This window comes from Elephantulus edwardii, unplaced genomic scaffold (assembly GCF_000299155.1).
Source record: "Elephantulus edwardii isolate Elephantulus edwardi_28Jun2011 unplaced genomic scaffold, EleEdw1.0 scaffold00028, whole genome shotgun sequence".
In the NCBI taxonomy this organism is placed as follows: Eukaryota; Metazoa; Chordata; class Mammalia; order Macroscelidea; family Macroscelididae; genus Elephantulus; species Elephantulus edwardii.
In genome coordinates, this window is record NW_006399778.1 from 12,761,874 (window position 1) to 12,773,439 (window position 11,566).

Sequence of the window (11,566 nt, forward strand, 5' to 3'; positions counted from 1 at the left end):
CAAGCCACGTGCCCAAACTATGTGAGACAGAACTTCAAAATCTTAGATCCCAAAGAAAAAGTTGGTTTAACCCTCTCCAAGACAGACTTATTTTTTTGTTGTTGTTGTTGGCAGTCCATGTTCAAGACTCTTCTCCAGAAGCACAACTCAAAGGCATTGATTCCTCTCTGTCATCCTTAGTAATTGTCCAGCTCTCATGGATAGCAATAATTGCAAAGGTCAAGGTGTGGATTAGGCACACCTTAGTCTCTAGACTGACATCATTGCTTTTCAGCACTCTGGAGAGATACCTGACAGCCTATTTTCCCAGTGCAATTCGTCTTTTGATTTCCTGACTGCTGATGTTAATAGAGTTGATTGTCGAGCCAAGTAAGCTATAATTGTTGACAACTTCAATTTATTCTCCATCTATCATGGTGGTGCCAATTGGCCCAGTGGTGAGAATCTTTGTCTTCTTGATATTGAGCTTCAATCCATTTTGGAGAACACAGTCCTTCTGCAGCAAATGCTTAAGGTCTTCTTCAGTTTCAATAAGAAAGGTATTGTCATCTGCATAGCGTAGGTTGTTAATGGTTCTTCCACCAATCTTGATGCCATATTCCTCCTCATAAAGCCCTGCTTCCCGAATGATCCGTTCTACATACAGATTGAAAAGGCATGAAGACAGGAAGCATCCCTGACACACTTTTCCAATTTTGAACCATGCAGTGTTTCCCTGCTCTGTTCTGAGGTCTGCTTTCTGGTACAAATATAGTTTCACGTAAGCACAATCAAGTGTTTCCAATTTTCCTCAATGTGAGCCACAATATGTTGTGATCCACACAGTAAAACGCCAATAAAACTGATAGATATTCTTCTGGTTCTCTTTGCTTTCCGCCAAGATCCATCTGACATTGGCAATAATATCTCTAGTGCCACAACCTCTTCTAAACCTAGCTTATATTTCTCATAGTTCTCTGTCAATATAGTGTTTCAGTGTTTCTAGATAAACTTCAGCAGTATTTTACTAGTGTATTATATTAGTGACATTATTCAATAATTTCCATAATGTCAGGTCACTTTTTTTTGGAATGGGAATAAATATGGATCTCTTCCAGTCAGCTGGCCAAGGAGTTATCCTGCAGATTCTTAGCACAACTTACTTGGTGATCACATCCAGGGTAACATCTGTTTGCTGAAATACACTAATTGCCATCAATTCCTGGGGCTTTATTTTTTTGCCAAGTCCTTCAGAGCAGCCTGAACTTCCTCCATCACCATTGCCTCTTGATCATATGTTGTTTCTTGAAATTCTTCTGTGTCAGTCACTTCTTTTCGATACAATTACTCTGTATACTCCTTGCATCTTCTTTTAATGCTTCCTGAATCATTCAATAGTCTACCCAAAGCGTCCGTAAGCATAGCAATTCATGGCTTGAATTTGTTCTTTAGTTCCTTCAGCTTAAGAAATGCTGAGTAAGTTTGACCCTTTTTGGTTTTCTGACTGCAGTTCCTTGCGTATTTCATGATAATACTTTGTCTTGCCTCATCATGGACCGTAGGGACAGAATATTGCCTGATGAATAAGTCAACCCTAGTTAAAATTCATGGGCTCAAATTCTAACCTATCCCTTGTAGGAACTTGCCTCCCATTCCTCCTCTGTAAAATGGAGATGACCCTTCCATTTCATTGAGTTCATTGAGATAGTTCATTGAAAAAGGGCTTGGCACAGTTTCACTTGAGCTTCCCATTCTCCCAAGAAGGAAGCATAGCCCCATAAATATAGACAGGAAACCTGAAGTTCACAGTAAGAGAAAGAACCTGCCCACAGCTATGTAATAAGTGGTAGAACCAGGGCTCCAAGGCCACAAATCAGGCAGCAGCCAGGCCCTGAACACTGACAGAAGCGGATGGTCAAGTTATCCCAGTCACAGACCAGAAACCAGGAGAGCTGGAGGAGGGAGCCACAGGGCTAGGTCTGGAGGGGCTGCCTGTTTGGGGTGCTCACCTCCAGTTCTGCCTGAGTGCAGTCAATGGAGGGGACATCAGTCACCAAACGAGGTCACTGCTACAAGACTGAGCATCTCTGGCCACACAGGGCCAGGAGCTTTGGGGAGAGAGGAACCTCTAGGTCCTGGGTGTTGGCAACCTTCCCACTGTCCTCCAGTTCCTCTGAGAGCTGGCCTTGAAGTTCTGACCATTGCAGGGGGCCAGCAGTCCCAAGGATGACATCAAAAGGACCAAAATTGACAGCGGCCTGAGAGGAGACTGTTTCTACAGCAGCCGCACTGCCCTGCATTGCCTGGTGAGCTGGGGAAATGTAAGTAGAGTCTGGGAGCTTTCCCACCACTTGCCAAAGAAGTAGGAGCCAGCCTGGGAGAGAAGAATGAAGACAGAGCCAGAGCCAGCTGGCTGAGCTCGCAGCTGGAGCCGGATGTTCTCAGACCACAGGCCCTCCTGCCCAGGGCCATTGTGTGGTCTAACGACTCAGTCTACCTGTGTTCTCCCTTTGGGTAATACCTTCACAGGGTAGGGGCAGCATGGGAACCAAAGGGTGAGAAGGGTCTGTTGGTGCTGTAGCTTGTGTGGTGGAAAGAGGACAGACATGGCACTTTCATGTTGGGGGAACTTAAGACTCTTAGCCTCTCTGAGCCTCAGTTGCTACATCAGTAAAATGGGACAAGAAAAACCTAGAAAGAACGCAAAGCATCTGACACTGTCCCGGCTCACAGAACACTGGGAAAGAAAGGGAAGAAGATGGGAAGGGCAATGAAAATGAAGAGAGAGAGACACTAAACAGCTGCCCTCCCAGCAAAAGCCCAGGAAGAGCTCCCAGGCCCTGGGCAGGCCCCTCCCCCTGGAGATGTGGCCCAAGTCCTGGAGGAATCATTGCGTCACTGAATATTCAGGGATTAATGACGGGGAGTGGACAGACCCAGGTACTTAACTAATTGGGGAAGTGTCCTGGGATCAGAGGTGCCCAGCTCCTGGACCCTTGCTCACCCTCTTCCCCAGGATGAAGCTGCTTCCTGTTCTGACCTGCCTTTGTCTCCATGGTAAGTGACCCTTGTGACCTTCACCCTCATCAGACCCATCCTGGGATGTTTCTGGGCCAGCCTGACGAACGGGAGGGTACGGTGGGTACCCAGTGCAGGAGGCCATTCTCTTCTGCTATCAGGGTCATCTAGGGGCCCCATGACCCCACTGCCAGAGCGCAGAGGGGAGGGAGGGAGAGCAGACAGCCTGGGTGAGCTGGTGGGCATGGATAAGGGCTGGAAGGAGTCATGGACTACTTGGGTCATTTGCATTTCATCTCTCACCCCCACCCCTAGCTTCTATTTTTGTTCCAAATGAGCTGTATAGGGAGAGGAGGAGCTGGGGGTCTAGGTGGTTAGAAAGCACATCCAGATTATCTGATGAGATCTGAGAGACAGAGACAAGGCTGACCCTTTGGGAGCGATCAGGAGGTACATGGAAGGTGACGTTCTGGGCAGTGTGAGGACGCGGGGTGGGATGTGCTGACATGACTAATGTCACTAAGGGGATTGAGCGTGATGGGTGGCATTTGGAGGTTGTCTGGGCTAACTGGACATCTGGAGAGAAATCCAAAAACCAGATTCAAAGGGCATCAGAGGAAACTGGCTGCAGAGAGTGGGGCCTGAGGTGAGGGCTGACACCCACTGGTCCTGAGGTTTTGTTGATCTGGCTCTCCCTTCCACTCGCAGTGGCCCTGGCCTGCGGGGACTTTGTGCAGTTCGGAGAGATGATTGTGGCGATGACAAGGAAGACAGCGCTGCAATACAGTGACTATGGCTGCTACTGTGGCAGCTCTAACTGGCCTGTGGACCAGACAGACTGGTGAGGGGGCAACCTAGCAGGGAGGCCTCACTGGAGCGGGAGGAGCTGGGGAGCTCTGAGACACCCAGGAAGTGGGGGCTGAGCCTCTGACCTGAAAGCTCCTCAGAGCCTCTGGTTCCCTGGCAGCCCCCCGCCCTGCCTCTTCCTTGGCTCATGGTCCCCTTGGGTTGACTGTGACCCTCACAGGTGCTGCCATGCCCATGACTGCTGCTATGAGCGCCTGCAGAAGCTGGGCTGTGAACCCAAGCTGGAAAACTATCTGTTCTCTCTCAACGGACACAACATCTTCTGTGGTAGGTGAACAGCCCTGGAGTGGCCATTGTCCCACAAGTGCCCCCCTCATACAGCTAGGGGATAACTCAGAACTCTCTCCTAAGGGTCACCTTGGTCTCGTCAGGGTCAGCTCCTGGGCTTGTGGGTGGTTTTTCCCATCACTGTCGTGTGATTGTGGGGAGGCCTGTACACCTGGCCAGAAATGCACCTGGCCTTCAGCCCAGAAAGCCCCGCAGCTCCCATGCTTTCTCTCACCTAGCTCCAACCTCTACAGAGAGGAGCAGAGGGGGCTTAGCTGAGCAAAGCAGGGAGCAGCCAACAGGGAGGGCAGGACCAGAAGCATGAGGCACATCAGGAGGACAGGGAGGGCCACAGAAAACACAGCTCAGAAGTCTTAACATCTGTCCCTCCTGGGGGGAGGGACAGATGGGGCTGCAGAAGGCAGAGTCAGGACCAGAGCCACAGGATACAGGCTGGCCTCAGTTCTTTGCTCCCGGAGCATCTGCCCAGCAAGTCAGCTTTGTCGGGTAGTGAGTGCCCTGTCACCAGGGTTTATGCAATTCGAGGGTGGCCCTGATAGGGATGGCATTGAGAAGATGAAGGAAGTGAGGGGACACAAGGGTCTCCTCGGGACCTCCTCTACTAACCACTGTTTGACTTGGACAAATCACATATGCAACTTCTTCCTCGTGTATAAAATGAAGATAGCCATACTCACTTCCCCAGGTGAGTCCAGCCCCTGGGGAGAACTCCTAAGTGACGTTCACGGTCATGAGTGTTAAACACCATCCAGCCCTGACTGAGCTCTGCTGACATCGCAGGCATGGGTCTCACACTGACCAGAAATAGAGGTTGACCTTTGAAAGGGAATGATGAGCCCCATTCTGAACTATGTGAGGTCCTCAGGAACAAAAGGACCCAAGGCAGTGCGGACAGCCAAGCAGCTGCAGAGGGAGAAGGCAAGGAGCCACTGGGTCGGGTAAGCTGACCTCATGTCAGAGCGGAAGGTTGATGCCTATACCAAGCCTGAGGTCTCTAAGTTAAAGGTCCAGAAATAACGTCTGCCCATTCTAAATGAGGACAGGCAGACAGACCCAAAAGAATACAACCTTTGGTCTTGATGACTTCAGTCTGGGCACAGGCTGCTCTGGGACACACTCTCACCGTCTGGTAGTAAGTTGTTATTGGGTGGTTGTTTCTTTGCTTGATGGCCATACTCTCCCATCATCCACACATTGCACAAAAAACCCTTGGGTTGGGAGCAGTTGAGTGACAGTGGCCTGGATGGCTCTTCTGGGGCAGAACACAAAGGACTCCGAGGGGAAGGAGGGACAGTGAGGACTAACTTCCTGCCTCAGTGGGTATGAGCCCAGCAGGGCCCTGTCCGTCACCAGGCATCCACCAGAATGGGGTTGAGAAGGAGGGCCCAGGATAGCCAGTGGCTGTCACTTCCGTGTCTGAAAGCACTGAACCCCTGGTTCCCGACTCCCTGTGTCCCATGCAGCTGGCAGAACCGCATGTGAAAGACAGGCCTGTGATTGCGACAAGAAAGCTGCACTCTGCTTCCGCCACAACCTGGGCACCTACAACCTTACATACAACCATTACCCCGACAATCTGTGCACTGGACCCAGCCCACCCTGCTAAGCCTATGCAAACCTCATCCTGGGCCCTCTGAGGGTCCCACGGGGCTGCTGCAGACCCAAACCTGGAAAACATCAGCACCAAAAATAAAAAAGAACAAACCCCACCTTGTTCTCCTTCTCTGGAAAACACCTTTCCTGGAAACCCACCCATGCCCAGAGGCCTCCAGACCATGGCCTGGGGCACTGTCAACCTCCCAGTCACACTTTCTCCTTCGGAAAAGCCACTGGACACTTCAGCATCCAGAAGTTTCCATGATCCACATGTGGGATCTTAGTTCTCACTCTCGAACATGTATCCCCATAAATCTAACATTATTGAATTCCCAGATTCTACCATTCTAGGATTTAGTCTATAGTTTCACTCATTCATTCATTAAGTCATTTTTAAGCATCTATTATGATAGGACAAAGGTATGCCTAAATCACATTGTGATATTTTCAGTCACCACATATGCTTGTGAAAGCTGGACAAGAAATAAGGAAAATCAAAGAAGAATTGATGTTTTTCAATTTTGGTGGTGGAGAAGGATAAGGAACATATCATAGCCTTCCAGAGGAATAAGTCTGTCTTGAGAAAGTACAGGGGAAATGCTTCTTAGAAGCCAAGATGGTGGGACTAAGTCTCACACGCTTTGGTCATGTTCTCAAGAAGGATAAGGAGCTGGAGATGGATATCAAGCTTGGTCAAGGTCAGGAGAAAAAGAGAGACCCTCAAGGAGATGAGGACCGATACAGCGGCTGCACAACAAATGCAAGTATAGAATATCTGTGAGGATGGAAGACGACCAGGCAGTGTTTCACACCATCAGACAGAAGGTTCCCGTGAGTCAGAACAGCTCCCAACCAAAAGGATGCACCAGCAATGTCTAAGCACCAGGCCGCCGCGGGAACAAAGCAGACATGAAGGACCCTTGCCATGCAGTCCCAACACTCTGTCCTTCTAATAGACCCTCATTAAGTTTACAGAATATTTTCTTAAAGTTCTACAATTGCATCCAAGACAAATAATTGTAGTCTCTAGTACTACTTCTGGTCATGTGGCATTTATGAGAATTATAAAAATACCACCAAACTAAAAATATTTTTCCTACTGCATCATCTGGCCTTAACTCCCCATCATTCTCGAGTTGAATAGTGAAGAGAGACTCTTCGATTTTCATAAACAACCTTCCTTTGGACGAACAAACACACACAGGCCATAGAGAGGACGTTCTTGCCTGAGCAGGTACCTGACTCCAGTCATCCTCATCTGTGGGCACTCTGAATGGCTGTGTTAACCACACTCAACCACCATCTCAGTAAATGTGCCATCAACAGGGCAGGTGAGCTGTGCGGAGCTCCAGAGCCGGGTCAGAATTCAGTCAAGGGTGGGACTCAAATATTACCGGGCCCATCACCTGACTCTAGTGCCACAAAGGATTTACTGCAGGATCCCACCAGATAGAATACAGTCCACCCTGAAAGCAAACACATTTCAGCAGATCTTATGTCTAAATAGAATCTACTAGCTCTGGTGCCCTTAGTGGGTAAGGAACTACTAACCCAGAGGCAAGGAGTTCAAATCCACCAGATTCTCCTTGGAAGACAGATGACCATCTCCTCATGTGCAATTTCCAACCTCTGAAAGCCCCCTGAAGGATCAACTGTGAGTCGGTTCTAACTCCTTGGCACATGACAGTCTTCCCTGAAGAATCAGAGACAATCCTGCTGAGAGTCCCTGACAAAATGAGTGAAGAGTGTGAAAATGCATTACACAGGACAAAGCTCAGAGTGGGTATCGACTAATGTCCACTCCCTTCATTCTTTCCATGTCTGTGCAACATTTATGGCTTGGAGGGCTCAAGGAACAGGGAAAAAGTCAAAGGGCTGAAATATAAACTTTAGGTGATGTTCTGTGCTTAAAATAAAAAGAAAGGGGCAGGTATGTGAGCTTTGCTGTTGTAACTGACTCAGACCCTTGTTAAAGAATCAGGAGGCATGACCACAAAATACCAGGTAAAAAAGGAGTGCTGAGAGCACCATTCATTTGTTGGATAAAGTGGTCCTGTGGCGCCTTCTGGTGTCCATCTTAATCAGAGTACTGCCAATAGACTAAAGCAATGCGTTAGTGCTAAAAAGCTCCACAGTTCGAACCCACCCCGTTGCTCCATAGACCCCTCTGGCATCCTAGTGGTAAAGAGCTGCCCTGCCAAACCAAAGCCACACAGTTCTAATCTACCAGGTGATCCACGGAAAAAAGAGGGGCAATCTCCAACACACAGCCCCCCTTACAATTTACTGCCTCAAAAAACCCACAGGAGAATCAGCATAGTGCTCCATGGGAGAAAGATGGGCAGCCACCTTCTGTAAAGAGTTACAGCCTCGGAATCCCATGCAGGGTCACTATGAGTCAGCACCGACTTGATGGCTATGGTTTACCAGCAGATCGGTTGGCTTGGGGTCCATTGCTACTCATGGCGGATCCCCAAATGTGTCTGCATAGAGTGTTTCAGAAGCGCATCACCAGGCCTTCCTTCTGAGGCATCTCTGGATGCTCCATAACTCTCCAGCCGTCTGGTTAGAAGCTGAGTACTTCAACAACCTGTATCACTCAAAACCTAAATAAACTGAAACCTAGACTTCTCTCTCACAGTTAGGAAAGTTATGATGGGCCAGCAAAATAATCCTCTCTCATTTTTTAGTAAATAATAAATGTCAATAAATTGTCCAATGATGGTGCTGCTACAGAACTAGGAAGCACAGACAGAAGAAGTTGTCCTAGATGAGCTGCAGAAGATGATGTTCTGGGTGTAGTGATCTTGAAGTTGCACAACCATCTGACCAAGTGAGAACTGGAACGTAAGAGCAAGACCACCCCCAGGCCCACCGTGAGGCACAGTCACTAGGCTGCAAGGCTCCTGATTGTGGAACAGGCCTTACTCTTTGTTCTCCCTGTGCTCAATAAATGTTTGATGAATGAATAAACAGGTCTGTCTAAATTCTATCACATGTGTGTGCACGCACACGTGCACATGCATCTTTGTATGTACTATGTATTACAAACATTTGACTTCAAGTTGCAGGCTTAAGTAGACAAGAGAACAATAAATAAAAGAATCTTGATCTTGGAGTCAGAGGTTCCAGGTCTGGACCTTCGTCCTGCAATTGGGCAGCAGTGGGACTAAGGCTCTAACCCCAAACTCATGGTGTGGCTCATAGAGAGCAGCATGGAGCTTGTTAAAAAGCAAAACCCTGAACCCCTGTCCAGACTTTGAGAATCAGAGTCTTTATGTTAACAAGCAATCTGGGTGTTCCTCTAATGCTTATACAACACCTCTGTTGTTGTTGTTGTTATGTGCCATCGAGTCGTTTGCGACTCATAGCAACCCCATGTACAACAGCCCTAAACCCTGCTCTATCCTGTGCCAATCGCATTACCTCTGACACACCCATCCCGATTACCCCAGTCACTGAATCAATCCACCTCATAGAGGGTCTTCCCCACCTGCGCCATCCCTCTACTCTACCCAGCATGAGGTCCCTCTCCAAAGACCTCTCTCTCCTTACAACATGTCCAAAGTATGTCAGACGAAGCCCCAGAATCCTTGCCTCCAAGGAGTAGCCTGGTTTAACCCTCTCTAGGATGAGTCTGTTTCTTTTCTTGGCAGTCCATGATACATTCAATACTCTTCTCCAGCACCACAGCTCAAAGGCGTCAATTCTCCTTCTATACTCCCTAGTCATTGTCCAGCTCTCTGATGCATAACAAGTGATTGCAAAGACCATGGCCTGTATCAGGCACTCCTTAGTCTCCAGAGAGGCACCGTCGCTCTTGAGTACGTTAGAGAGGTCCCTAACAGGAGACTTTCCCATCGCAATACGTTTTTTTATTTCCTGGCTGCTGGTGCCAAGAGTTTTGACTGTGGAGCCGAGCAAACTGAAACTGTGAACAAGCTCGATCTCTTCACCATCCATCCTGATGCTACCAATTGGTCCAGTGGTGAGAATCTTTGTCTTCTTGACTTTGAGCCTCTGTCCATACTGAAGGCTGCAGTCCTTGACCCTCTGCAGTAAGTGCATGGGGTCCTCCTCAGTTTCAGCGAGCAAGGTTGTGTCATCTGCATAACGCAGGTTGTTGATAGATCTTCCACCAATCCTAACGCCACGCTTCTCCTCATAGAGCCCAGCCTCTCGGATAATCTGCTCTGCAGACAGGTTGAAAAGGTATGGAGATAGGTAGGACACATCCCTAGCGTACACCCTTCCCAATTTTGAACCATGCAGTGTTGCCCTGCTCTGTTCTGATGACTGCCTCTTGGTCCAAGTAGAACTATATAATTTTGTTTGGTTCAGCAAGGCTTACGTAAGCTAGTATATAACTTACTTAACACAAATGCAGCCCACCACATAATATCCACGTCCAGTGAAAGGTTGACAATTGTCAGGTCAGCTCCCACTTACGGTGTTACCAGTACCAATTGTCATCAAGTGAATTCTGACTCACAAGGTTTGCAATGACTGATTTCTCTGAAGTAGGTCACCAGGCATCTTCAAGAGCACTTTGTTTCAAAGTCCTTTTGGGTGGATTTGAGCCATCAACCTTTTAGTTAATATCTTTATTGTTTGTACCCTCAGAGACTCTGATGATAATAAACTGTTAACATTTTTTATTGTTAGGAAGCTGTGGTCGAATAATGGTAAGGAGGCGTGTGGTTTGAATCCACCAGCTGCCACTTTCCATGAAATTTAGTCTCTGAAAACCTGCTGGGATTGGTCCCAATGCAACGACAATGAGAGAGTGAGATCTAGGTCCAGATGTGTTATTAACTCATAGAATGAATGAGTGAGTGAATGAATGAAAGAGGCAAGGTGACTACATCATGACTGAGTAGGAAATTTTGTTGCCTAAATATTTCATACTTGACTCTCCAACTCTGATAATTGTTTTCAGGTTTTGTTCCCACTTAGCATTTGGGTTTAAGTCCGCTCAAAAACCTTGGCTTAAAACCCTGCAGGGCGAGTGGATTCTATTTGGGGTAGGGGTTGGGGTGGAGGTGGAGGGTCTGTGGGGGGATTGTGTACCAATGATGGAGTTTTTCTTTTGCTTTTCAAGGAGAGGAGCGAACGGGGCGTGGGGGGAGGGCGGGGAGAGGCGTGGAGAAAAGTGCAACAATGAATGAATGGAATTCCAAAATCTCTGTAGATGTTCACTGAAATAATTAATAAATAAATAAATGCATACATACATAAATACATAAATTTTAAATAAAAAGAATACCCTCAATGGTAAAAAAAAAAAACCCACACACACAACTGCAGGGCCTGTTGGCCTTTGGTCCTCAAGCCATAGTTATTAATTTTTTAATTGATATTCCTTAAATGACACAACAATCTCTTGTCTATTTGCTGAACTGAACAACTTGATGTTGCTGTGACGCTGCACACTGTTCCATAGTCTTGTCAAATACCATAATGATTACCCATTATGTACAGTGTTTGGATGACCTTCCAGATTGATTTATGCTAGGAAGGAGTGGCACCCACTTCCTAATACTAGATGCCTCTGGAAACTCCACAAACTCTCTAAACTCTTCAAACTCTCTAAACTCTTTAAATGTACAGAAATGATGGTAGTTCAAGAACAGACTTCGGTACCAAAGAAGGAGTTTCTCTTTTACTTTTCAAGGAGACGAGTGAACTTGGGGTGGGGGTGGGGGGGCAGGGAGGGAAGGCTGGGCAGGGAGAAAAGTGCAACAATGAATGAATGGAAATCCAAAATCAAATTTAATTGTTCATCAAAATTATTAAAATAAAATCTTAAAAAAAAAGA

At 47.4% G+C, this 11,566-nt stretch overlaps 1 protein-coding gene across 1 annotated transcript; it reads left to right on the plus strand.

Moving 5' to 3' along the window:
• The first annotated feature begins 2,996 nt into the window (after positions 1–2,996).
• LOC102854493 (group IIE secretory phospholipase A2-like) lies at positions 2,997–5,758 on the plus strand. The gene is made up of 4 exons (XM_006883579.1): positions 2,997–3,036; positions 3,706–3,838; positions 4,025–4,131; positions 5,616–5,758. The coding sequence occupies exons 1-4, from the start codon at positions 2,997–2,999 to the stop codon at positions 5,756–5,758; spliced, it is 423 nt and encodes a 140-aa protein (XP_006883641.1).
• Positions 5,759–11,566: the final 5,808 nt, after the last annotated feature.